The sequence below is a fragment of the Protopterus annectens genome, chromosome 2.part1 (assembly GCF_019279795.1).
Source record: "Protopterus annectens isolate FY-2018-M chromosome 2.part1, PAN1.0, whole genome shotgun sequence".
Taxonomy (NCBI): Eukaryota; Metazoa; Chordata; order Ceratodontiformes; family Protopteridae; genus Protopterus; species Protopterus annectens.
In genome coordinates this window covers 1,788,668,268-1,788,695,530 of record NC_056729.1, presented here as the reverse complement: position 1 = coordinate 1,788,695,530, position 27,263 = coordinate 1,788,668,268, and the positions used below count along the sequence as shown (strand labels likewise).

General features: G+C 41.8%; 1 protein-coding gene across 2 annotated transcripts in view; it reads left to right on the top strand.

Annotated features, from left to right (window-relative positions):
• The window catches only part of MTOR (mechanistic target of rapamycin kinase), a 4,577,509-nt gene that overhangs the window by 4,057,407 nt on the left and 492,839 nt on the right, over positions 1-27,263 (top strand). For both annotated transcript variants that reach the window (XM_044063218.1, XM_044063219.1), the window contains exons 51-52: positions 8,324-8,396; positions 8,527-8,601. In XM_044063218.1, the coding sequence (XP_043919153.1) occupies positions 8,324-8,396; positions 8,527-8,601 (148 nt within the window). The remainder of the gene's footprint in view (positions 1-8,323; positions 8,397-8,526; positions 8,602-27,263) is intronic.

Below are 27,263 nucleotides of genomic sequence, written 5' to 3'. Positions count from 1 at the left end.
GGTTATCAGATCAGAATGTGGAGAGAGTGGTCAGTAGGTTGCTGAAGTCACAGGCCTTTGGTAAAATGCTTTCGAGCCCGCCTCAACAGGCTTCGGCTCCATCCGCTTTGATTTTGATTCCTCCTCCTCCTCCGACTATGCTTAGTTCAGAACTGGAGTTCATGGACACTCCGATAGTGGTTCCTTCGGCTCCGATGACATCCTCTTTGGCTCCATTTACCTCAGTTCTTTCACCCATCAGGATATCTGGGCACCAGAGCTCTCTCGTCGGATCTGAGGGGGGAAGTGGCATCGGACCCTTGTCCGACCCCGCTATCCCTCTCGGAGCGTCGGCTCAGTTGAGCTCGGCTCCCACATCGGCCTTGGAGCCGTTGCCCTCGGCGCAGAGTGGTATTTCTGTCTCTTCTGAACTGGAGCCCTCCTTGTGTACAGACCGTGCCACCTTCGAGGTCATGCGGAGAGTGCTTCCCCACAGACGGCTCCACTATCAGCTCCATCGGCTCCGTCCCCCTAGGTGCCTTTGACAACCTTTGCTCCTCATCCAGCCCCAAAACGTAGGGAACCTATGCCCCAGGACACCCCATTGGATGAACCCTCTTCTTCTGAAACCTCCCCAGAGCATTCTGAGCAGGCTTTCCAGAAGAAAAAGTGCAAGAGGAAGCACCAAAACTCCCCTGAGTCTGTCACCTCAGATACAGACCTGGATGAATCAGGGGGGTCCTCAAGGTCCCCCTCTGAAGATGTTTCCTTTTCGGACATCCTTGAGATTCTTAGGCAGAGGCATAGCTGGACTTCCCTAGTCCCTTCCGAGGATGAGTCTGTATACCTTGACGCATTTCGTTCCCGACCTTCCACCTCCTGGTTGTCTCCGCCTTTTGATCCACTCATGTCTGTAGTGTCTGGAAAGGCTTGGTCAGCTCCAGATTCCATGGAACCTGTCCCGAGGAGACCCAATAAATTCATCACACCTCCCCAAGACAAACAATTCTTAAGTAAAGGTGTCCCAGTTGCTGCCATGGTGGTAGCAGCAGCCACAAAGAGAGAGTTGGCTGAAACCTCATCCGTCCATCCACTGAATAAAGACTCTCGTACGATGGACAGGTATGGGAAACGGATGTTTTCATCAGCGACCTTCTCCCTTAGGACCCTGAACTATCTTTTCCATTTTACTAGGCTTCAGAAGGATCTCCTAAAAGAGCTTGGAGATACCCTACAAGATTCCACAGCTGAGAGAGCTTCAGCCAAGGTAGCTACCCAGCCTGCGACTTTTAATTCAGTAGTCAACTCCTCCATGAGGCTTATTTCATACGCAGCCGATGGAGCGAGTAGAGCTGCAGAAACAGGAGTGGCTCTTAGGAGACGTTCTTGGCTGCAGCTGTGTCAGTTTTGCAGAACCTTTCAGAGCGTCCTTCACCAATACCCCCTTTGATGGCTTCTCTGAAAGACACGCTTACCAGGTGCCAGCAGGAAGGCAAGACGCTCTCTGATGTCGGAGTCAGTTTTTCCACTCCTACCAGATCATACCCAAAAGGTAAGAAGGGTGGAAAGATGTGGTTTCGAAAATCCCAGGGACCCTTGCCTGGTGCACGTGGTGATTTTTTCCCCAGGGACAGAGGTGGAAATAACAACAATGGCAGATGCCGCCCTCATGGCAGAGGGGGTCTGCAAAATCAGGGTGACTTAGAGATACATTCTCTTTCAAACCCTATCAGCATCCCTGAAGGGATGCCTGACTGCTCAACTCTGGAGGCAGTCGGGGGAAGGCTTTCGTTGTACCCAATCACCTGGTAAAATATTACAAAAGACAAATAGGTACTAGCCATTATATCCGGAGGTTACAAGATTCCCTTTCATCAACCATAATTTGTTTCAAAAAAATCCATCCCAGATGTTCCACCCAATCTAAGGGATCAGGCAGTAACAGACGTTTCAAGACTGCTAGAAAAAAGAGCCATCCAGGAAGTCCCCGCAGACCAAGTAGGATCCGGAACTTACTCGAGATTCTTTTTAGTGCCCAAAAAGACAGGGGACTGGAGACCAATTCTGGATATCAGCAGGTTAAACAAATCTGTACAAAAAGAAAAGTTCCCGATGGTAACACTGCAGTCCATTCTCCCCTTTCTGAGTCAAGACAATTGGATGTGCTGCATAGATCTTCAGGACACGTACTATCATATAAAAATGGACAGATGATCCAGGAGATTTCTACGCTTCCGGCTAGGGGCCAGTCATTACCAATTCAGAGCTCTGCCCTTTGGTCTCACCACAACCCTCAGGGTGTTAACCAAATGCATGGTAGTAGTCAGTTCACCTGAGATGTCTATGATTCCAGAAGTTTCCTTATCTGGACGACTGGCTCCTCACTGCTACCACCAGGCAACAACTTATAGAGGCACGAGGTTATGCCATCACATCCTGTGCTTAGCTTGGCATCACAATTGCACTTCCACTCTATTACATACATATGAGCAGTGCTAAACACAAGAAAAATGATTGTAAAATTGCCTCAGGAAAGAGTTTCCATTATACGAAAACAGGTGTGACTTCTCCTGAGGAGCAAAAGAATTCAAGTCAAATATGTTCCTCAAGCTGTAGGATCCATGGCAGCAGCCATTCTTCTAGTTCCCTTATCACACTTTCACGTGAGAATCCTTCAGTGGCTTCTTTTCACACAATGGTCTTTCCAGGAATTAGCCAGGTCTCACATGATGCTAATTACGGAATCTTGCAAAAGACACCTTTCCTGCTGGATGGTCTCCCCACTAATTACTCATGGCAGATCTTTCATGGAACCCCATCTGGTCGCCACAGTGACCACTGACACTTCCCTGATAGGGTGGGGGGGCATTATCTAGGGAAGGCAGTCCAAGGCACTTGGCAACCTCACGAGTACCACTTGCACATCAATGTCCTGGAGATGAGAGCGGTGCTCCTAGCGTTGCAAGCTCTTCAAGATTCTCTCCCTGCCAGGACTATTGCAATACAGACGAACAATATGTCAGTGGTTTGGTACATCAACAAACAGGGTGGAGCCAGGTCTTGCCCTTTGTGCTGAGAGGCCCTCAGACTGTGGCAATGGGCGATTTCCTCCCAACATTTTCTGACAGCAACAGATATCCCTGGGACATCCAACATAATAGCGGACACGCTCAGCAGGGCGATTCTCATGCCTCACGAGTGGTCTCTGAAACCGGAAATTGTGGATCTTATTTTCTGCAAATGGGGCCTGCCGTGATGCGATCTTTGCCTCTTCCCTCAACAACAAATACATCAGCTACTTCTCCCTTGTTCCTCCTCCAGGTCAGACACCCAGGGACGCTCTAGTCCACAATTGGCCTCAGGGACTCCTTTATGCATTTCCCCCCTTTCCCCTAATTCCAAAAGTCATTCAGAAAGCAAAATCTTTGGGTTGCAAAATTATCCTCATTGCCCCTATTGGCCTCAACAGATTTGGTTTCCGTTCCTTCACCCCCATCTTCTAGCCCAGCCTTGGATTCTGGACTCAGTACCGGACCTCTTGATTCATCAATCAGGCAGGCTACACCAATCCCTCCATTCTCTGCAGCTCACAGCTTGGTTACTCCACTTCCAATCCTAGCCAGGCTCCCCAGTATTTCCCTAGCAGTGCGTGATATTATTGTTTCCTCCCATAAGACAAATACCCTCCCATAAGACAAATACAGGGAAAGTCTATGCTAGCAAATGGAAAAGATTCTCTTACTGGGCAGAATCCGGAAATTTAGATCCTTTTACAGCTCCTATACATGTGATTTTGGATTTCTTAGCAGAACTGTTTCATTCTGGTGCAGCGGCTGCTACCATCAGAGTACAATTAGCTGCCATTACAAATTTTCATGTTGAGTTTCTAACTCCAGCATAATGTCTCACAAACTCTGTAAGGCCTTCATGAGAGGTACATCTCTACTTAGACTCCCAGTAAAAGAGCCCCTTCTACCTTGGGATCTCAATTTGGTTCTGGCCTCCTTGATACTGCCACCCTATGAACCAGCAGCATCATGCTCCATGAAATTTCCCTCTTGGAAAACCCTTTTCTTAGTTGCTATTACTTCTGCCAGACGTGTTTCAGAACTTCATGCACTTTGTGTTCGCCCTCCATACCTAGTTTTTCACAAAGACAGAGTTTCTCTGAGAACCAGCCCATCTTTTCTACCTAAAGTTTGTTCAGAACACAGTTCGAATCAATCCATTGACCTTCCTATCTTTTTCCCTAATCATTCCAACAAGGCAGAATACAGATTACACCAATTGGATGTGCATAGACAACTGCATTTCTATCTCCATAGAACTAAAGAGATGAGAAAATCAGATCAATTGTTCCTTTCATTTGCTAACAACAAACAAGGCCTTCCAGTTTCTAAAATAACATTGTCAAAATGGTTGTCAGACACCATAGCCCATACCTACCATTTGCGACAAAAAGATCTTCCAACAAAACCCAAAGGTCATTCAACCAGGTCAGTAGCTACATCGGTAGTGTTTCAATCTAGAGTGCCCATAGATTCAATTTGTGCAGCAGGTACATGGGCAGATCCTCATACATTCATTTCTCATTACAAAGTAGATGTGGTCTCCTGGGGCAGGGCTTCCTTTGGTTCAACGGTTCTGAAGAGTCTGTTCCAATGAGCCACCCAGGATTGAGGTGCTAGGGACGCTGCCCCATCCAGCAAGAATGAAGGCGAGATTGGGCAACTTAACATAAAGAAGTTATGTACCTACCATAACGTTCCATGTTAGTTGTCCTTCATCTCGCCTTCCTTCTTGCGTCCCTCCCTCCATCCCCCTTCCTCGAGGATTGAGAGGGTTTCTCAATAGTTTCACTGGCTAATTTATTTTGTTATTAGTTGCTTCCCAACCAAACCATGACAATTAACTGTATGTCCAGGTCTGTTAATGGATTATTTTCTATAATTATGTCCAGTGTGAGCTATCTCAACGAGATCTGGGTAGCTGACGCTGGGTATTCTGAGGTCGCTTCGAGCCAGTAAAGAGCTCTCAAGCTATAGTAAGTGGCCGAGTCGGAGCAGAGGATCGGCTCCGAACCCATCCAGCAAGAAGGAAGGCGAGATGAAGGACAACTAACATGGAACGTTATGGTAGGTACATAACTTCTTTTTATATGGGTATGGATAGTAAGATACAAGCAGTTAAAATGTTTTTAGTTTCATTAGTCTTATACACAGGTAAGGCATATTTTATCAACCAGAGGAGATGTTGTGGATAGCAATTATTAAAGAGCTAAAGGATTTTATTTGGGTGGGGAAGACTGCAAAAGTCAAGTAGAATTAGCTGATTCTTCAGTAGAAAGGGGCGGATTGGTTTTAATTGATTTGAGGGGTATTTCAGAGCTACACAGTTAAGGCTCATGTACATAGCAGAAGCAGAAAACTAAATTTCAAAGTGGAAAGTGATGATGATGAAACAGGGGGAAGTTCAAGAAACAGGGAGAGATCAGGATTTTGGATGCAGACCTTAAAGGAGAATAACAATAGCAATACAGAATGTTATATGTGCAAAGTAGCAGAAAGTATCCTAAATATTAAGTGAACACGGGCATGAAGAAAGCAGATCCTGACAATAGGGATGACTGCAATTAGGGATATAGACAGTAGGTAAGAGAGGGCTGGAATTTATTTGAGAATACTAGCAAAGGAACCAAGTATTGGGAGCAAATAACTAGAGAGGGAAAGATGATAGAATGGAAAGACGCCAATAATTTTTTTGGACTGCAGGTTAGAGATTGCCTTCTCTATCAAGGACTGATGTCAAAGTATAGGCAAAGAGAAAGAAATATGGGGGTCCTAAATGAAAGACCAGCACTGGTAGAGTTTTTAGTAGCGTCTAGAACAGAAGCTGCCATTAAAAAAAGGAATAATTAGTAGAAGATATAAAATATTGCATGATAACTATAAGAATCAATCAGAGGAGATTAGAAAGGATTGGGAAAAAAAGGGTGGATAAGCAATTCACAAAGAAACAATGGGAGGATATATGTATGTCTCCAAAATATGCAATAAATTCTAGAAGATTTAGGATTTTTGTAAATGTTTACATAGATGTTTTTATACCCCAGGTAGACTCTAGAGAATTTTTCTTCAAGTAGACAGCAAATGTTGAAGATGTGATGGGGAAGAAAAAGGTAATTGGGAACATATTTTCAGGGGGTGCAATGAGTTGGTAGTCTTTAATGATTCCGTGTGGGATGCACTGTCAGAGAAACTGGGTGGGTAGATTGGTGGGATGAGGGAAATTATTTTTTTGAGCTATTGCCTAGAAATGGTAAGGCCCTTGCTGTGTCTAATTATGGTGGCTGCCAAAAAAGCAATCACTAGAAAATGGAAATCAAAATCTAAACCAACTATACTAGAAGTAGTGAATATAGTAACAGAGATAAAACAACTAGAATTGAGATCTTTATAAAAAGGTAGGAGCAAACTACATGCGTAAAATGGGAATTGTGGGAACAATGCATACAGGAGAGAAATGAGGTTTAAAAGTAGGCAGGACTTAAATGAGCTGTGTAATGTTTGACTGAAAATGACTGGATAGATTATAAGTGGTGTATAATGTTTGCAACTGCGAGTGTATCAGTATAGTTTGTGATGTAAAATGCTTTCAGCTAGTATTTTGTCAGTGCAGTTTGTTTTCATTTATATAAATGTACGATTGCCTATGCCGTAAGTGCTGGTTTAATAAAGATGTTTCTTCTTTAAAAAAAAGGCATGATTGACTAATTTATGTAATGTTTATATTATATGATATATAGCAATATATGTGAAGTTTGATTACTTTTTATATGAAAGTAAATTTTGCATATGTCACAAGCGATAATTCAGTAAAGGTCTTTAGAAAAATGTAATTATTATAATTACGTATTTTGATTGGCTTAATAATATTGCTCATCTTGTTGCTGATGGTTCTCGGCTAAAATCATCTTTGATAAATTTGAACTTCTTTCTTTTGCTTCTGTGTTCTTGTATTAGGTGCTGTTTTCAGCTTGATTATCAGTATGAGTTTACTTTTGCTTATCTTAGATAATTTTATAAACTCTGTATATTTTATGTTATTGCATGTTTTTTTTCTGTAGATTTTGTTCTGGGCTTCCTCTGAAAAGTGGTTGTATCCTAGGCAACAAATGTAAAATAAACTTAATTGCTGTTGTGATGCAAATTAATTTTGGATTTGTTTCACCTTTAGATTTCTGATATTTATCTATATCTCATCTTGTTTTCTTTAAATATGTCTATTATGCATTGCACATTATCCATACAAAACTAAGCTAAGCAAGTGTAGTTATGTGTCACACAGGATATATACCCCTTACTCATGGATTTCATTTAAGTTAGATTTGGTTAATTTATATACTGAATTAATGTTTTTACTAACTGCTGCTGTGCCACAATAAAACCATTTGTTATCTACTTTAAGTTTGTTTATTTTTTTAAACAAGCGGGGTGGTTCTTAAAGGTCATCACACACTATGTGCACACTTTGTGTAACGTTTCTGATATCAAAAACAGCCCTAACACAACGCTTTTGTAGTTTATTTACTCAGAAAAGTTACACGGTATATACATAGTGTACACCATGTGGTAACCATTATGAATCCCCCAACGATGTTTCCAGTGTAAGCATTCTTTAATAATTTCTCATTGGTTTTATTTTCTTCCAACAGAAAAAACATTTGCTTCCAGATTTTGTGCATACATCAAAAGTAATATTCCACTTAATGTATGTCGTCAGTGGTCGTTTTGCTACAGGGTTTTTGGCAGCTAGTTTTAGAACTGATATGGAACTCCTGTTCGTTGTGTATTATTTACAAAAGAATAATGGGCTGTAGAGGAATTAGTCTTCCAATGTCAGCCAATAAAGAAATTGATCAGATTGCTGTCAGTGCCTTTTCATTTGAGGTATACTGTGACTAATTTCAATTTTCCAAGCGATTTTTTTTGTAATATCAAAGCATCATGACTGTTTCCAGTAATATATGCAATGATAATGAAAGAATATTGAATTTATTTAAAACACTTAATGTCTTTGTGTTGGAACTTCATTTTCCAGCTGTGTGTTAAGTTCTAAGTCATTTCTGGTACAGGTCAAGAAGTGTGTAACTCACATGAGTCATAAAAAAAAAGATTTTCTGTCTAGGCTTTCACTTGTCTAAAAACAGGGGTGCTGTTCTTGTCACAGGTTAAAACTGTACAGTCACTCTTTCTTTTTAAATTGGAAAAGTGAAGTAATGTAAGAAAATGTTTTGCATTCTTTCTTTGCTGAGCCTTACTTTCTGCTTCTGTTCTTTTTTAAGGCATCCATCCAATCTCATGCTGGATAGACTGAGTGGAAAAATCTTACATATTGACTTTGGTGATTGTTTTGAGGTAAGCAACATACCAAATGAAATAGTCACATATTTTACTTCATTTAAAATATGTGATTTTTAGCAGGCTGGGGTTCTTCTGGGAAAAGACAATTGTCTTTAATGTGCTAATACTTTAATATACTTTTCAGGTTGCTATGACACGAGAAAAGTTTCCAGAGAAAATTCCTTTCAGACTGACAAGGATGTTAACAAATGCTATGGAGGTGAGCATGTAAATGTGCAGTCTAGTCTCAATAGTTTAGTTTATTTTATTTTTTACTGTTCTTTTCCACAATAACCAGTTGTATGTTGTTTTAAGTAAGGCCGGGTCATCTAACCAGTGCACTTACCTGGTTAACAAATTTAAATATCTCAATAAATATGAGCTGCTGTTGGGGAAAATTCAGCAAGAAGAAATCTCTCTTTCATAGATTCTGACATATTTATGTATGTTTGCTTTTGTAGTCAGGATGTCCATCTAGACCAGGTACATTTACAATGGATTTTAGAAATATAATTTCCAGTAATCATCACAATGCATGACTTCAAAAATAAAGTTCAAACACGGGGTCATATTCAAGAAAAATTAGGCTCAGGACAAGACACTGGTGAGAATCACAGCCATTTGTTGAATGCTTGTGAACTTAGCACAGCGTCTTGTACCAAGTGTAAATTGTTATGGAGCGTAGGAGGCAGTGTAAGTGGTGTCATTATAAGGGGATCCAGTATCTATCTGCCTGGGATGACATAACCTCGATGCTTTGCCAGAGATGGGGCCTGCATCTGTCACCCCTGAGCTTCCGGATACCAGCCAAGGCTCTTGCCACCCCTATAGTGCCTTTTTTAGGCGGTGTTCCAAAGACCAAATTACCACCATAACAGCTACAAACAAATGCAATCTGAGGGTCATGCTGCTCAGTGCTAGAAGTCTAAATCTCAAAATGCACTTGCTCGAAGCACTCCTTAAACTGGAGAACATCGACATTTGTGCTGTAACAGAGACCTGGTTCAAGGCAGCAGAAAGCACCTCTGCACTACAGGCTATAACTCATTCCACACCTTTCGGCCCCAGAACATGGACCGATGCTCCAAATGTGGTGGTGTTCCATATTCATAAAGGATGCGCACACCTCCAGACTGGTAGCCCAACATAACGCATCTGAGATACTTCAGGTGCAGCTCATAGGTTCATAGGTTCATACTAGGCTATCTGCCCTAGGGCATTTATAAGCCTAGCCAAAGTGTGTTTGGCTTTCGCCACCCATTTTAAATTAATTTTGCTATGCCTTTTTTTGAGGTTAGTATACTGTGCCTCTGTCTAACAGTAACACAGAAGTGATAGCCGGGGTAAACCTACGATCTCACATCCACTCATCAAGATTCCTCTTGAAGAGAGTCAATGTGGGACTCTGCCTAACCTGGACTGGGATTTTATTCCAGAGTGAAGGGAACCTCTGGGTTATGAATCTGTCCCTCCAGCATGTCCTATTTATTTCAGTGCTGAGGTTCAAGTCTCTCGAGCGAGTAGCTCGATGGGATTTGGATTTTCTGAGGTGCAGCATGTCCATTAATTCCGGGTTAGACATGGCTTTATACGTCAGGCATAGATCGCCTCTGAGCAGGCGGTATGCCACTGAGTAGAGCTGGAGTTTCTTTAACCGGGCACCATATGGCATCTGTTTGAGACCTTTGATCCTCTTGGTGAGGTACTTTTGGGGTCTTTCCAGTTGCTGCAGGTGTCTGGTAAGGTACATCCCAAAAGGGGCATTGTACTCAATTATGGGCCTGATGAGGGATGAGTAAAGAGGTACGATGACCTCCCCTGATCTAGATGTGAATCCCTTCATGATTAGGTGGGCTATATAAAATGTTTTTCTAACCACTTTGGCCACGTGGTTGTCAAATGAGAGATTGCTATCAACTTGGGTCCCCAGGTCCCTAATGACTTCTTCTGTACTTAATGGATTACCACCTATGTGGTAATTTGTGGGCACTTTGTTTTGCCAAAGGGGATGACTATACACTTTTTGGCGTTTAGCTTGAGGCCATGGCTCTGGCACCAGTTGTCTGTTTCTATGAGGCCCTTTTGGAGGATGCTTGTGTCGGCTGGAGAGTTGATTATGGCGCCCAGTTTGCAGTCATCTGCGAACTTGGTCAGCCACAGTTCTTCTGTGCTGGCCTGTACCGCCGAGAAATATATACTGAACAAGAGAGGTCCCAGGACTGAGCCTTGTGGGACGCCACTTGTAACTGGTTTGGAGTCTGACATGGCTCCACCAATTCTAACCATGTGGGTTCTGTCCTTGAGCGAGTTTGCAACCCATCTAGTGACATAGGGGTTTATATTTAAGCTGGTGAGCTTATCTATAATCAGCAAACTTGGGAACGCATACACACACTCACAAAGTTCTCCAATTCAGGATGGTGCTGGTAAGTTGACACACACTGGTGAAGAATGGTAAATCCTGCTATGCAGCTCTGGAATAAATAAGTCCTTTCTTGTTCAAAGGTTATCCAAACAATTGCCACGTTCAAGCATCCAAGTATAAATAGTGGACAAAAGGTAGAACTAAAACCAAACTGGACCAAACAGGGCCAGGAGTTTATTAAAACATTAAGCAACACGGTACAAAAATACTGCTTTTCGTCCTTTCACCATACAAAGACTTCTTCAGACAAATGGTTCTACACAAGAAACCAGCCTGTGTTATAAAGGCAATTTCAAATTCAAATTGTGCCCCTCCCCTGCTACAATCCGAATTACCTCATTTCCTGATCACAAAGCATTTGTCATTTCCTCTTCCTAGTTATACACCCATTCAGTAATATACACAATTCACTTGCAAAAACAAGAATAAGGTTAAAACATTAAAATGAAATGAATAAGAATACAATGAGTAAAAATACACAAAAGTAAATCCCCATTTCAAGTATAAAGTCACTAAACAAATATGAGTAATATGAACTACAAGAATAACAAGTCCAAACATACACATTTAAACATTATGTCATTATGTAATAAAGGTAAGAGGGGGGAGGGAGGGGAAATGTTTGCAACATAATAATGACATAATGATGAACAACTCTGCTTTCTGTTGACTTCTAACAGAATTTAGTACTATAATGTATGAGAACCAGTCAATCATAAAACAATGAAAAGTAAAATTTAAAATAAACATTTTATGACAAAATATGCTAAAAATAAAATGATGAAGTAGTAATATAAATATATATTGTGTATGTATATTGAACATTGAAAATGAAGTGCGTATTCAAACATTATATGCTCTGCCATTTCTGCATGTGTCGCAATAAATGTCAGAGATAAAATGGCCTATCTATTCAATGCTTTCAATTTCAAAATACTAGAAATAGAATATTGCTCATTAAGCCCTGGTACTGAGCAGACTCTTGTACGAAGTTGCCACAACAATTCTAGTCTCTCTAGAAGCAGGGGGGTCGGTCCCCCTCTATCATTGTGGACACATTCACCTATTACTCTAAAGCCAAAGGTATGATTCAGAAACGTTGCTGTGTGTCTAGCTAAAGCATTGGTCATGTTTCCAGTTCGCATACTATATAGGTGTTCATACACCCTTTCCCTCAGTCTCCTCTCAGTTTTACCGATATAGAATGAGGGGCATGCTTTACAAATAGCTACATATACCACATTCTTTGAATTACAGTTGAATTTACCTTGGCTGATGTATTGCCTATTTCTCAGTGTAAAATGTTTACCTATGTCCATGTGAGTACAATACCTACACATATTGCATTTATTCATGCCTAACATAGATGGCCTACAGTTATTCATTTTGCTTATTTGCAAGATGCTCTTTGTATTTGCTCCCTTCCTGTATACTATTTTAACTCTATTTGGTAGTGCACTTGGGAGTCTCTCTTCGTCTAATAAGAATTTCCAATTCTTGTTAATAATGTCTGAAATTTTGTAAGCATCCAGACTAAATGTTGTAATAAAGCAAAAACTATTAATGTCAGCATGTTCCTCCCTATTAAGTGGTTCACTTAACGTGTCACCTCCATTAGTTGTACTACTTAAATTTTCTCCCAAAAGTGGTATGTATATATTTTTCATGCATTTCAGTGATACTTCCCTTATAAGTGCATCCACCAAGGTAGGAGGATATTTCCTCCTCAAGAACATACCTCGCAACAATTCACACTCGAGGTCGAAGTCAGTTTCCCTGAACACCATTCTAGCTGCCCTCACCAGTTGGCCTTTGACAACAGCTCTCTTTTGCGTCACGGGATGGCAGCTAGAATAGTGTAAAAAGGAGTTTGAGTATGTTGGTTTCCTGTAGATCCTTGATACAAAGGTACTGTTTTCAAAGTCCTTTTCTAAGTATACATCAAGATATGCAATTCTACTTGTATGAAAGCTGTGTGTAAAAGATAAAAAGGCGGTGCTGTCATTGAAATGGATGAGTAATTCATCTGCAACTTCAGAGTTGCCCTTAAGCAATATAAAAATGTCATCCAAAAATCGAGTGTAGTACCTGATGTTGCTGGCCACCTCTAAGTGGTGAAGTACATAAGTTCTCTCCCAGTGTGCCATCACCAAATTGGCGAAACTGGCCCCACAGGGAGAGCCCATCGCTACACCTATTTTCTGCACAAACTATTCCCCACCAAATGTAAAGTAGTTGTTATCCAACACAACCTCAAGTAGTTCACATAATAATGAAACCAACGCAGTTGTGGCCCCCATTTCGAGTAATAACTCCCTCACCCATTCGACCCCCGTGCTTTGTGGTATCGATGAATATAAGTCCTTAACGTCTATAGTTAAGAAATTTAACTCTTGGTCGAATGGAATGGAGCTAATAGATCTCAAAAACGCCCAGGAGTCCTTACATATCTGTGGGAGCTGACATACAAATTTCTTTAAATGATAGTCTATAAAGTTAGCTATTGGGTAAGTTATACTACCTCTAGCATCTATCAAGGCTCTCAATGGTGGGTCCGAAATAGATTTGTGAATCTTAGGGATCCCGAAAACAGTTGGGATCTTTGGAAATGCCATAATTAGAAAAATGTAAGTATATTTGTCTATTCTAGCCTCTACAAAAAGTTCCTCAATCAGTGCTCTTATCCTTTTGTATGCTACGTTCAGTTCATTTTTAGATACACTTTGATATGTATTTGTGTTAAGGATCCGCTTAATCCTATTATTGTAGTCTGGTACATCAAATATAACAAGACCACCTCCCTTATCTGGTTGAACAACCCTAACATTGGTGGTCTGGATCAACTCTATACATTGTTTCTCTTCATTTGTAATGTTATTAGTAATTGAATTGTTACTAGGTTGTACATTATTCAAACAGTTAAAAGTATCCCATTCGCATATTTTCTCAAACAAAGCTAATGATGTGTGCATTGGTGGACAAAAGGAACTAGACACATAAAGTGGATCAGGTGCTCCTTGTGAGGCTTTACTAGGACCAAATAAGGAATGCAAGTTGAGTCTTCTCATGAATAACTTTAAGTCCACCATAGTGTGTGCAATACTAGCTCTTGTAGCAGGTATAAATGTTTGACCCTTCGCAGGAAAATCAGCCATTATTTTGTCAACCTGAATGGTGGAAAAATTATAAATACAAAAGTCACCTTCTGAATTCTTGACAATTTCAGGTACTGGGACCAGTCCTGGATCAGGGTCAACGTCATGGGCGTCTGTTGAAGATGGAAAAGTTATTTCTTCCATGAGTTTGCATACTTCACCTGTTGACCCCGCCTCAAATTGTAGTTCAAGGCAGGTATTGGAAAATTTTGCCCCTTCTCCTTAGTCCCTCTATTCCGGTTCCTGGTATCCGATGAAGGAATTGCCTGGTTGCCCTGAGTATGCTCATCCGCTACCTCGTTGTTCTCATTAAGGTTCACGTCATCCCCTTCGATGTTATCATGTCGGTTCTCCATAGAATTATCATTCCCCGATTGAGATTTGGGGGGGGGGAGTTGCATTCAAACGGTAAGCCTCTTTATCTCTGTTTATTTTCTTAATTTTGATAGATTTAAGTTTGACAAGATGCTGGTCAATGCTAGTAAAACAGCACTCATAATCGAATTTATATCTAGAAAAATCCAGACTTGACTTTAGCTTTGAGTCTAATGCATTGAGTTCTTGCACTAATGCATCAGCCCCTGACTGATAATGCTTAGATATTAAAGTCATTAGCTCAAAGCCATGTTTATCAAACAAAGAGATAAGGTCCTTGTGAAAGTCAGTCCCCCCCACAAGGCCAGTTGGATACTGCCATGATCTCAGTCCTTTTGGGACAATTCTCTCACTGAGACATTCCTTAAAGTAAGCAAGTTCAACTTGTAGTTTCTTATATTTGTAAAGTTTGGCATCAAATTATTTCAATAAGTTAGTTACTAGTTGCCCCTCGGGTTCATTAATTTGAAGGCGTTGGTCATTGGTGTCATTAGTGAAAGACACTACAGTTCCTAACCACTCATCAAGATTTAATGCAATAGGTTGCCTCACGTGGTGCTGTTCATCACCAGTTCTTTGGATATTATTTCCGTCTAAACGTTGCATCCCAGACCCCTCAAATGGGGTCGAGTGAATAGACATGTCCAGGTTAGGGTCATTCATTGACAGGTCTATATTTTGGGTAAGGGGATTTGGGGGGTTTAAAAGTTCACTAGTAATACGAGGGCTATTATTAGTAGTAGAAAGCCCTCTTAACCCCTTGTCAGATAAAGTGTCGACCCTCTCAGTTAATAGTTCTACCTTTTTAGTTAATTTCTCCATCAAAGTAAACAGTACCTGTAAGTTGTTAGAGTTGTCATTATTCGGTTGGCTTCCCTGCACCACTTCTGAATCCATGACAAACAGCAAACTTGGGAACGCATACACACACTCACAAAGTTCTCCAATTCAGGATGGTGCTGGTAAGTTGACGCACACTGGTGAAGAATGGTAAATCCCGCTATGCAGCTCTGCAATAAATAAGTCCTTTCTTGTTCAAAGGTTATCCAAACAATTGCCATGATGTTCTTCATCTCACATTGCTGCAGTCCTTACACTTGGGTAGTCCGCTGTCCTCGGTCGGCCCGAATATCAAAGTATAAGGCTGACGTCGGTCAAGGCGCATTAGACTGACATCAGGACGTCAGGGTACAAATGCGCATGACCGGCGTCATATCCTCAGTCTTTTTTGCCGCATGGTCCGATGCAGAAGCAGCGTTGCAAGTGCCGGTTGGCGTTCTGAAATTTTTCGAATTCGGAGTTTCAGGCCGAGTCAAAGTTGGCTAAGTACCCCGTTGGGGAATATTTTAGTTTTTTCTTGCCTCAGTGGTTTACCGGATGTCAGAAAAAGTGAATAACTGTATTTCTTGTGGGAAACAGATACCGCATAGAGATTATCATACTTTGTGTATTCCTTGTTTAGGGCCTGAGCACGACGTTGTTGGGTGTCGCTTTTGTGCTAGATTCAATAAGCGCACTATTAAGAGAAGGTTAGATTGTGCCAGGTTAGTCTTCGGGAAGCGGTGCAACTATAATATGCCGTCGGATGCTCCGACGCCCGCTTCTTCGAAGAAGCGCAAGGACAAAGCAGCTAAGCCTAGGCAAGAAGAACCGTCCGTACCGGACGCCGGTTCTTTAGAGGTGTCGGTGGAGCCGGGGGTTCCGCCGGAGGTTTCTCTGGAGTCCCAGGGGGAGACTTTGTTATTGCAGGATGTGGCCTCTCAGGAGGCAGGTCAGGCTGAGGGGGCTTCTCAGGTTACTGTACTCCCTTCCCTTCCTAGGGTGGTTAGGCCCTCTCCTTCTGTTTCCAAGGCTTCTCCCAGAGGCAGGCCAGGTTTAGCTTCAGTTGGTGTCACCCCTAGTTCTTCAGGTTCTGTGCCCAAGAAGCATATGCTTAAAATGGCAGAAGATTTGATTACTTTGATTAGAGGTTCTTTGCCCCCTCCTGATAAGAGACCTAGGGTGGAACCTGAGGTGGGGAGTTTTGAGCAGGCTTCGGATGTTTCAGAGTCTTCGGCTGAAGACTTGCAGGAGTATTCTCCTTATTCTGATTCTGATGTGGATGATTCTACCCCTTCTGCTTCTCCTCCTGAAGATTTTTCTTTTTCAGAGACTCTTCATTCCATGAGGGAGCATTTTAAGTGGGAAGGTCAAGACTTCTCTGATTCCAGGAAAAGGCTTAGGGAATATTTGGTTTTACCCCAGCATAGGCCTTTGGCTATACCTCCTGTTCTGGATGTTGTGGAAGATGTGTTTGCAGAGGCTTCTCTTAATCCTGATTCTTTGCCTCCTGCTCCTGATAAAGCCGGATAGGTATTACAGGGTGCCTGAAGCTCATGAGTATCTTTTTAAGAGTCCTAGGGCGGACCCAGAAACTGTTAGTCAGGGGCCTAAGGGTGTTAAGGCTTCTGTTGTTAAAAATCCGGTTCCTCCAGATAAAGAGGCCAGGGCTTTGGATAGATGGGGAAAGAAAGTCTATACTTCTTCCACCCTAGCTATGAGGGCTTTGAATTGCCAGTTTCACATGTTGAAATACCAAAACTATCTACTTTCTCAATTGAAGTCTAAGGTAGATGCTCTGGCGGAAGGTATTGAGTGTAAAGAGTTACAAGATTTAGTACATGTTTCTGAACAGGTGGGTAAGCATTCTTTGCAACGTGGTTTTGATGCTGTACAGGCCTCGTCTAGGGTGGCTGCCACTGGGTCAGTTCTTCGCAGGCACGCCTGGATGAGAGATCAGAATTTGTCTGACCATGTTAAGACAAGGATTTTAGATGCTCCTTTACAATCTGATGTGTTGTTTGGTTCACCTGTTGAGGCAGTCTTAAAGAAAATGGAAGACAAGGCTAAGTCTATGCAGACTGTTAAAGATTTTTTTGCAGGTTCAGCCTCCGAAGTTTAGTAGAAATTGGCCTACCAAGGGGTGGACGTATCCTTCTTATGATTCCCAGTCTAGGGGTAGATCTAGACGTGGTAGGGGCAGAGCTCAGGGCTCTTTCAGGCCTAGAAAATGGAGTTCACCTGCTCAGTCTTCGGGTGAGGGCAGGGGTCAGTCCTTTCGTAAACAGACCCAATGACCTACCTTTTCAGCTGCCAGAGCCTTCTCGTCTGGCAGCACCTTTGGGAGGAAGGTTGGCACTTTTCAAGGAAAATTGGAGTTTAATTACCCAAGACAGATGGGTATTGGATATCATACACCAAGGTTACAGATTTTATTTCCATACCTTGCCTCCTTTCAAAGGCATGCCAGACGTTCCTCCTCAGCAAAGAATAGAGGCTCACAAACAAATTTCTCTGTTACTTCAAATAGGGGCCATACAGCTGGTTCCTATGCAAGAAGTGGGCCTAGGATTTTATTCTCGCCTGTTCCTAGTTCCAAAGAAGGGGGACATGTGGAGACCAATTTTGGATTTATCTATCCTCAACACTTATCTGGACATTCCCAAGTTCAAAATGTTGACGTTACAACAGCTTTTACCTCTGCTGGGCAAAGATCATTGGATGGTAACTTTGGATCTCAAGGAGGCTTACCTTCATGTTCCTATCAGACTGAGTTGCAGAAAGTATCTGCGTTTTCGGGCTGGGACTTCTCATTATCAGTTCTCTGCATTGCCCTTTGGCTTATCTACTGCGCCCAGAGTGTTCACGAAAGTTCTGGCTCCAGTGATAGCTTTCTTCAGGCTAAAAGGAATACAGATCTATCCTTATTTGGACGATTGCCTGATTCTGGCTCAAGGAAGGGACGAGCTTCTTCATCATTTGGAATATGTGATAGCAGTGCTAAGATGCCTGGGGTATTCTGTGAGCGAAATAAAGTCCAGTCTAGTACCCTCTCAGGACATGTGCTTTCTGGGTGTAAGACTGAATACAGCATCCCAGATGGCCTTTTTGACCCCGGACAAACAAAAGAATCTTTCCCTTTACTTTCATCATTTGTCTCATCAGTCCAGGCTGACTGCAAGGACAGTCCTTCAAGCCTTGGGGTTCATGGCATCTTGTATTCTGGTGCTTCCCAATGCCAAACTGCATATGAGGAAGCTACAATGGTATCTCAAAAACGTATGGACACAGCACTGCCAGGATCTGGACACTGTCATTCAAATAATACCTTGCATTCAAAAGGAATTTTTGTGGTGGGCTCAGGAATGTCACCTAAACAAGGGACCGTGACCCGGCCAGAGGCGAGTCAGATTCTAACGACAGATGCCTCAGACAAAGCTTGGGGAGCTCATCTAAATGGAAAGTGGATACAAGACAAGTGGCCTGCCAGACTACAACATCTACATATCAACTTGAAGGAGATGTTAGCAGTCCAGTTTGCATTAATAGCTTTCAAGGATTTACTTCTTCCAGGGCAGGTGTTGATTCTAACAGACAACACAACTGTCATGTGGTACATCAACAAGCAGGGGGGAACACATTCTTATCCTCTATGCAGGCAAGCAATGATTTTGTGGGAGACTGCTCTCAGTTTACAGCTACATCTTCAGGCAAGGTTTCTGCCGGGAGCACAGAACTCCTTAGCAGATGTGTTGAGCAGACAAATTATGGATCCCCACGAGTGGAAATTGGATCCTCATGTATTTCAGAAATTGACAGTGTCATGGGGAACTCCAGACATAGATCTGTTCGCTTCTCCACTAAACCACCAGCTGCCAAAGTTTTGCACGAAAAGGTTTCATCCCACAGCTTGGAAAGTGGATGCTCTTTCTTTCAATTGGAGCAATCTTCATGTGTATGCCTTTCCACCTCTGCCTCTCCTCCCAAAGGTACTTCTAAAGGTCAGACAGGACAAGCCAAAGATGATTTTAATAGCTCCAGATTGGCCTCGACAGCACTGGTACCCATTACTGAGAAGTCTGGCAGGAGCCTCCATGGCCTTTGCCTTCGATTCCACACCTGTTGTCTCAGGAGGACAGTCATTTGCTCAATATCAAGCTTCACTCTCTTCACCTAACAGCCTGGCATATTCTGTTTTGAACCATAGAAGGTCTCAACTTCCACAGCAAGTTTTGAATGTTATTTTGGAAGCTAGAAGGCCTAGTACAAGGAAAGTGTACGCAGATAAATGGAAGAGATTTTTATTTTGGAGTGCAGCAAAGGATTTTGATGTCTCTGAGCCTAATTTAAGTATGGCTCTTCAATATCTTACTGAGTTACTGGACAAGGGTTTGTCCTTCTCTTCTATTAAGGTTCATGCTGCAGCAATTTCGGCTCACTATGATTGTGACCCACCATTGTTTTCTCATCCTTTGTTCAAGCAATTTCTTAGAGGGGCAAAGAATATAAGACCCCACGTAGAGCTCCTACTCCTGCTTGGGATCTCAATTTTGTGTTGGAGAAACTCACTGTACAACCTTTTGAGCCTGCAGCTACTACCGAGTTGAAATATTTATCATGGAAGACTGCTTTTTTGTTGGCCATTACCTCTGCAAGAAGGGTTTCTGAATTGCAGGCCCTTATGGCGGTTGAGCCTTTCTTAATTTTCCATAAGGATAGGGTATCTTTGCGTACTAATCCTTCCTTTATGCCTAAAGTGGTTTCTAGTGTGGCTTTAAACCAAACTATTCATTTGCCTACTTTTTATGCAAATCCCCAAAATAAAGGGGAAAAGATTTTGCACACTTTAGATGTACACAGGCAGCTGCGATATTATTTGAGCAGAACTAAAGAGTTCAGGCAGTCTCAGCAGTTATTTGTTTCTTTTGCTTTGAGTTCTCAGGGCAAGCCTGTGTCAAAACAAACTATTTCTAAGTGGATTGGGTTTTGCATTGCTTTCTGTTATTCCCATCATGGCAAGGAGATTCCAACTGGGATTAGGCCTCATTCCACTAGGGCTACTGCCACTTCGACAGCTTTTTAAGGGGTGGCAACTAAAGATATTTTGGAGGCAGCTACTTGGAGTTCAGTGCATACTTTCTCTAAGCATTATCACCTTCCACTTTACTCTAAATCTAGGGCTGGTTTTGCCACTGCTATTTTACAGGGCATTTTGGCAGCTCCTGCTTCTTTATAGTTTTGCCATCCTCCCTTACCTCTGCTTTGGGATTCTACCCAAGTGTAAGGACTGCAGCAATGTGAGATGAAGAACATAGTACAGTTTTGTACCTACCATAAATGTAGATGTTCAAGATCCACATTGCTGCAGTCCAATACCCTCCCTCCTTCCCTCTGTAGTTAGAGGCGGTTGTGTGGGTTGGGTTGTATATATTGTGTATATTGTATATATGGTACATATTGTTAGTGCAAGGGTGGTTGGTTGGTTGTTTGCTGTCTTTTGGTTTTGACCTTTCTTTTAGGGTCTTCTGACATCTGGGGCAAGAAAAGACTGAGGATATGACGTCGGTCATGCGCATTTGTACCCTGACGTCCTGATGTCAGTCTAATGCGCCTTGACCGACGTCAGCCTTATACTTTGATATTCGGGCCGACCGAGGACAGCGGACTACCCAAGTGTAAGGACTGCAGCAATGTGGATCTTCGAACATCTACATTTATGGTAGGTACAAAACTGTACTTTCAAGCATCCAAGTATAAATAGTGGACAGAACTAAAACCAAACAGGGCCAGGAGTTTATTAAAACATTAAGTAACAGGGTACAAAAATACTGCTTTTCGTCCTTTCACCATACAAAGACTTCTTCAGACAAATGGTTCTACACAAGAAACCAGCCTGTGTTATAAAGGCAATTTCAAATTCAAATTGTGCCCCTCCCCTGCTACAATCCGAATTACCTCATTTCCTGATCACAAAGCATTTGTCATTTCCTCTTCCTAGTTATACACCCATTCAGTAATATACACAATTCACTTGCAAAAACAAGAATAAGGTTAAAACATTAAAATGAAATGAATAAGAATACAATGAGTAAAAATACACAAAAGTAAATCCCCATTATAAGTATAAAGTCACTAAACAAATATGAGTAATATGAACTACAAGAATAACAAGTCCAAACATACACATTTAAACATTATGTCATTATGTAATAAAGGTAAGGGGGGGGGGGTGTTTGCAACATAATGATGACATAATGATGAGTAACTCTGCTTTCTGTTGACTTCTAACAGAATTTAGTACTATAATGTATGAGAACCAGTCAATCATAAAACAATGAAAAGTAAAACTTAAAATAAACATTTTATGACAAAATATGCTAAAAATAAAATGATGAAGTAGTGATATAAATATATATTGTGTATGTATATTGAACATTGAAAATGAAGTGCGTATTCAAACATTATATGCTCTACCATTTCTGCATGTGTCGCAATAAATGTCAGAGATAAAATGGCCTATCTATTCAGTGCTTTCAATTTCAAAATACTAGAAATAGAATATTGCTCATTAAGCCCTGGTACTGAGCAGGCTCTTGTACGAAGTTGCCACAACAATTCTAGTCTCTCTAGAAGCAGGGGGGTCGGTCCCCCTCTATCATTGTGGACACATTCATCTATTACTCTAAAGCCAAAGGTATGATTCGGAAATGTCGCTGTGTGTCTAGCTAAAGCATTGGTCATGTTTCCAGTTCGCATACTATATAGGTGTTCATACACCCTTTCCCTCAGTCTCCTCTCAGTTTTACCGATATAGAATGAGGGGCATGCTTTACAAATAGCTACATATGCCACATTCTTTGAATTACAGTTGAATTTACCTTGGCTGATGTATTGCCTATTTCTCAGTGTAAAATGTTTACCTATGTCCATGTGAGTACAATACCTACACATATTGCATTTATTCATGCCTAACATAGATGGCCTACAGTTATTCATTTTGCTTATTTGCAAGATGCTCTTTGTATTTGCTCCCTTCCTGTATACTATTTTAACTCTATTTGGTAGTGCACTTGGGAGTCTCTCTTCATCTAATAAGAATTTCCAATTCTTGTTAATAATGTCTGAAATTTTGTAAGCATCCAGACTAAATTTTGTAATAAAGCAAAAACTATTAACGTCAGCATGTTCCTCCCTATTAAGTGGTTCACTCAACGTGTTACCTCCATTAGTTGTACTACTTAAATTTTCTCCCAAAAGTGGTATGTATATATTTTTCATGCGTTTCAATGATACTTCCCTTATAAGTGCATCCACCAAGGTAGGAGGATATTTCCTCCTCAAGAACATACCTCGAAACAATTCACACTCGAGGTCGAAGTTGTTCTGTTCCATTCAACGCTGATTGTATTCTTTTGACCATTGACGTTGTCGACCTGTATTAATCTATCCCCCATTTGGAGGCAGTTGAGTGGATCCAATTGGAAATGTTTTTTCACCATGCTCCTGCAGAAGAAGTTACGATGGTCAGCGAGCTATTGGAGGTCATTCTTACCAGCAACTTTTTTACATTTAATAACCAGTGGTTCCACCAATTGATTGGGGTCCCTATGGGATCGCCCTGTGGAGCCAGTGTGGCCAATTTAGTTATGGCCCACTGGGAGAGGGTGTTTGTTTTATCTAACCATTTGGTCCAGGAGAAAGTAGTGTTATACACTAGGTTCTTGGATGACATTTTTGTCATCCTCAGTGGTACTCTAGATGATGTCAACAACTTGGTGTCGTTTTTAATGGCTCTACAGAATTTTTGAAATTCACATCTGAGTATGCCATTGACAAGATTACCTACTTGGACGTGGAACTAGAGAAAGATAGGAGCTCAAATCGCTTTGTGGCCAGCATACATCGGCAGCCGACCTTCTCATATTCTTATCTACATTTTGACAGTGAACACCCATTACATCAAAAGAGGGCTATCGTGAAAGGCCAATTTGTTCGAGCAGCCCGCATGACATCAGAAGATAAGAAATTTCACGAGGAGTGTAAGTTCATCTTTGGCATGTTCATCAGCAGAGGGTACCCTGCTGATCTTGTTGCAGAATTGAGTGTGGAAGTGCAGGGGAAGAGGGCCAATGGCCACTTCCGCCCCATTTTGGGGAATATGGAGGATGGGCCTTCAGGTTTACCTCGCCTCATCAGCGAGTCTGATACTTTCAGTTGTACGTTTGTAATTTCATTCAACTTGGATGCAATGGACATTGTGTCCATTATAAAGAAAAATTGGCACTTATTAACCATCGAGTTAACAGGGACATTTGGACTATTATCGCCCCCTAAGGTCACTTTCAGGAGGGGCCTCAACATCAGAAACATTCTGGAGTCCAAAGTAGCTGGTGCTTCCCCCAGATCTGAGATGTTTAAATGTAATATGTGCAGGTACTGCAGATATATTAAAGCAAGTTCAGCTTTTTCCATAAGGGACAAGAAGTATCTCATACAAGGAAGATTCAATTGTGCCAGCAATCGGGTGGTATATTTAGCCCAGTGTTCGGTTTGTCCAGGCTTCTATATCGGCAAGACTGATAGGAAACTACAGGAACGGGTATACGAGCACTTATATGCCATCAGGAAGGGGAAGGTCAACAATGCTTTGGCCAAACACATATTAGATAATCCAGGTCACGAATTCTCGTTTTCAGTGATCGATCAGCTAAACCAAGAGTATTTGGGGGGACCCGATTCTTTAAGACTAGAATGCAAGGAGTTGATGTGGCAACTTAAGTTGGAAGCTTACCATTTACCTGGACTGAATAGTATGCTTTCCATTAGTTGCTTCCTCAAATTGAGAAGCCTAGTGAGGTGAAGCCCCCTGGAGTGGCTAAATGCCACCCGGGAATATATTTTTGCATCTTATCATTTTTTATTCTTGTGTTCACCACTTACTGTTTATACCAATGTTTATATTAACACTTGTGGAATTTTTCTTCCCACTTTTATACTTATTTATATATATTATAATTTTTTTGTGGTTATTGATACTTTTGATCATTTGTATTTATATGTAACCATGGTGGCTTTAAAATTTAATATTTGGAGCATTATAGGTTTACCAGCATTGAAGGCAGGCATGAGTAGTAGATACCAAATTGTTGAATATTTTGGCCGCTTTTTAGTTAAAAATTTCGAAGTGTAATTATGTGTTTTTTTAAGGGGGGCCGCTAGGGGGGCGCATCTGAGTGGAGTAGTGATGTATTTATAGTGAGACAAATGTGTGGTGCAGTTTGTTTTCTGAGGAAGTTGGTGCAGAGCGCCAACGAAAAGCTTGTTTTTAAGCTTAATAAAATTTCAATTTGTTTTTTTCGTTTATTGGTGTTCTTGTTTTACAACATAACCTGTGGATTATAAAGAATCTTTGCATACATCTATTTGAATCCAGGAGTTTAAAGGTGCTGGACCTGCAAGGGTGGTTTTTTCACCAGTTTGTTTTTTGAAAATAACAAATGACAAATGGGTGCAGAGGATAATATCCAGAAGATACTATCCATCCACCGCCCCAAAACAAAAAACTCCTTTATATTCCATCCAGTCAAAGGGAGCAAGCAGCCATACAGATATAAAAGCTGCTCAACAAAGGAGTCATCCAAGAAGTCTTACCAGACCAGAGAGGATCTGGTACTTAAGGATCTTTTTGATACCAAAAAATAGAGGGTACTGGAGACCAGTACTGGATCTCAGCAGTTTAAACAAATCAGTTCAATGGAGCAATCTCCGAATAGTCACGGTTCAGTCCATCCTCCCATTCTTGGGAAAGGATGATTGGATATGCTCTGTAGACCTTCATGATGCATACTACGATATAAAGATGGGCAGGTGATCCAGATGTCATCTGCGCTTCTGGCTGGGAGCCAGTCACTGCCAGTTCAGAGTGCTGCTGTTTGGCCTCACTATAGTCCCCAGAGTGTGTTCACCAAGTGTATGACAGTAATAGCAGTATTCTGGGTATTTCCATATCTAGACAACCGGCTCCTCACCACCCCATCCAGGCATTTACTTCTATAAGCAAGAACAACGCTTCAAATCTTCTGTTTGTTGGGTATTACAATAAATTACAAAAAGTGTAAAGACCCTTCTCAAGAACTGAACTTCATAGGAGCAAATAAACACAATCGAGATGGTTGTATTCCTTCCATCATCAAGAGTGGAGACTATAAGAGATCAATTCAGAAAGTTAGTATATAATCCAAGGGTATCTGCTCAAACAGTACTTCAGGCCTTGGTTTCTATGGCAGCAGCAATAGTTCTGGTCCTACTAACGAGATCCTACATGAGAGTATGACAGTAGCTGCTCGCAGTTCAGTGGTCCATCCTTCATCAACATGTGTCGGCCATGATAAGGATTACGAAGACTTGCAAGGGGGATATGTCATGGTGGATTCACTCAGAACAGCGGACTCAGTCACCCCTTTGTCCCCCCTACTTCCCAGGGCCACAGTAACCACAGATGCTTCCCAGACAGGGTTGGGGGGGCATTATCTGGGAAGGACAGTCCAAGGCACATGGTCTACTCAAGAGGCCAAGTTGTACATAAATGTCTTGGAGATGGGAGTGATGCTACTAGCATTGCATGCCTTTCGAGATGTCTCCCCTGTGGGATAATTGCATTTCTGTGGGACAACATGTCAGTACTCTGGTACATCAACAAACAAGCAGGAATCAGATCTTATCCCTTATCTCATTAACCCCGACTACCGTCTCATAGCACCTTTGTACTTGCATCCGAGCGCGCTGTGAGATGGTAAGATTTGCATGTAGCTACACCCAAGTGCCTTGTAGCAGCGCAAGTAATTCTGCAGTCATATTATTCCTCCACTGCTGAAAATTAAGTTGAAAAAGTAACTGAATTTTGTCAGTTACCTTGTGAGATAAATTTTTAGTGTGGAGGTACATGGTGTTCATATTTGGCTTTCCCAAGAAAATTGGCTAAAAATGCAATAACAATAGATGTTAAGTTGTCTATCTCGCCTTCATTCTTGCTGGTTGGGTTTGGAGCCGATCCTCGGCTCCGATTCGGCCATCTTCAAAAGCTCGAGAGCTGCTTACTGGCTCGAGGCCCCCTCCTATATCCCATGTTGCCGCTTCTGCTATGAGGTTGCGTTTACTGGCTCAGGTCGTAATTTTCACTTTGTTCTTATATTTAGGACTTTTTTGTACTTTGTTAGGTATACCTTTATTGTTATAGCTCAGAGTAGATTCTATAGCAGTTTGTTAGTGTTTATCCCCCTTTAAAACTTGTTTTCTCCTTAGAGAGTTTTTCCTTTCCCTCCCCCATCCCCGTTTACCTTTCAAAGTAAGCCGTTTTAGTTAGAGGCTTATCATAGTTTTATTTTTAAGGTAGACAAAAGTTTTCTTTTTAGTAAATTGTGGTAGCTTGTAGGTCTTATATTGTTATAGTGTGTGTGTGCTGTTAGGATGTGGTAACTTGTGTGAATTGTGTGTATTTTTTTTCAGTTACCTACTCTCCACTCTACTTGTTATTTGTATTTGATTTTCCTTTACAGGAATGTCTAAAGACACAAAAGTGTCGGGATTCAAGAAGTGTGACTCATACTGTCAGAAAATGGCTCTGACAGATGGTCACACTTCTTGTGTCTACTGCTTGGGCTCCCTACACCTGCAGGACTCTTGCTCGGTGTGTCACGCCTTTAGTCCAAGAGTCCTGCAGGAGCATAGGATTACGCTTATCCTGAGGGGTTTGCTTAAACCTGAAGGATCATCGGCCAAGACTCAGTCAGTGAAACCTTCTAGGCCATCGAAGCCATCGGCTCCCAGCTCGGAGCCGTCACTGGGTATGGCTTCTGCTTCAACTTCGGTTCCAGCTGGAACCAAAGTACCTATCTCTACGTCAACTATGGCTCCGACTGGAGCCGAAGTACCTATCTCTCATTCGGTTCCGGCTCTTCCATTGGAACCGTCAGGGAGTCGGAAATGCTCCAGGTCACCATCATTGGAGTCGATACACTCGGCTCCAGGGTCACCCTTATTGCAATCTGAGCAGAGTCATCAATCCCACTCTTCTCTGTCATCTAGGCTATCTGACCATGATTTGGAGAG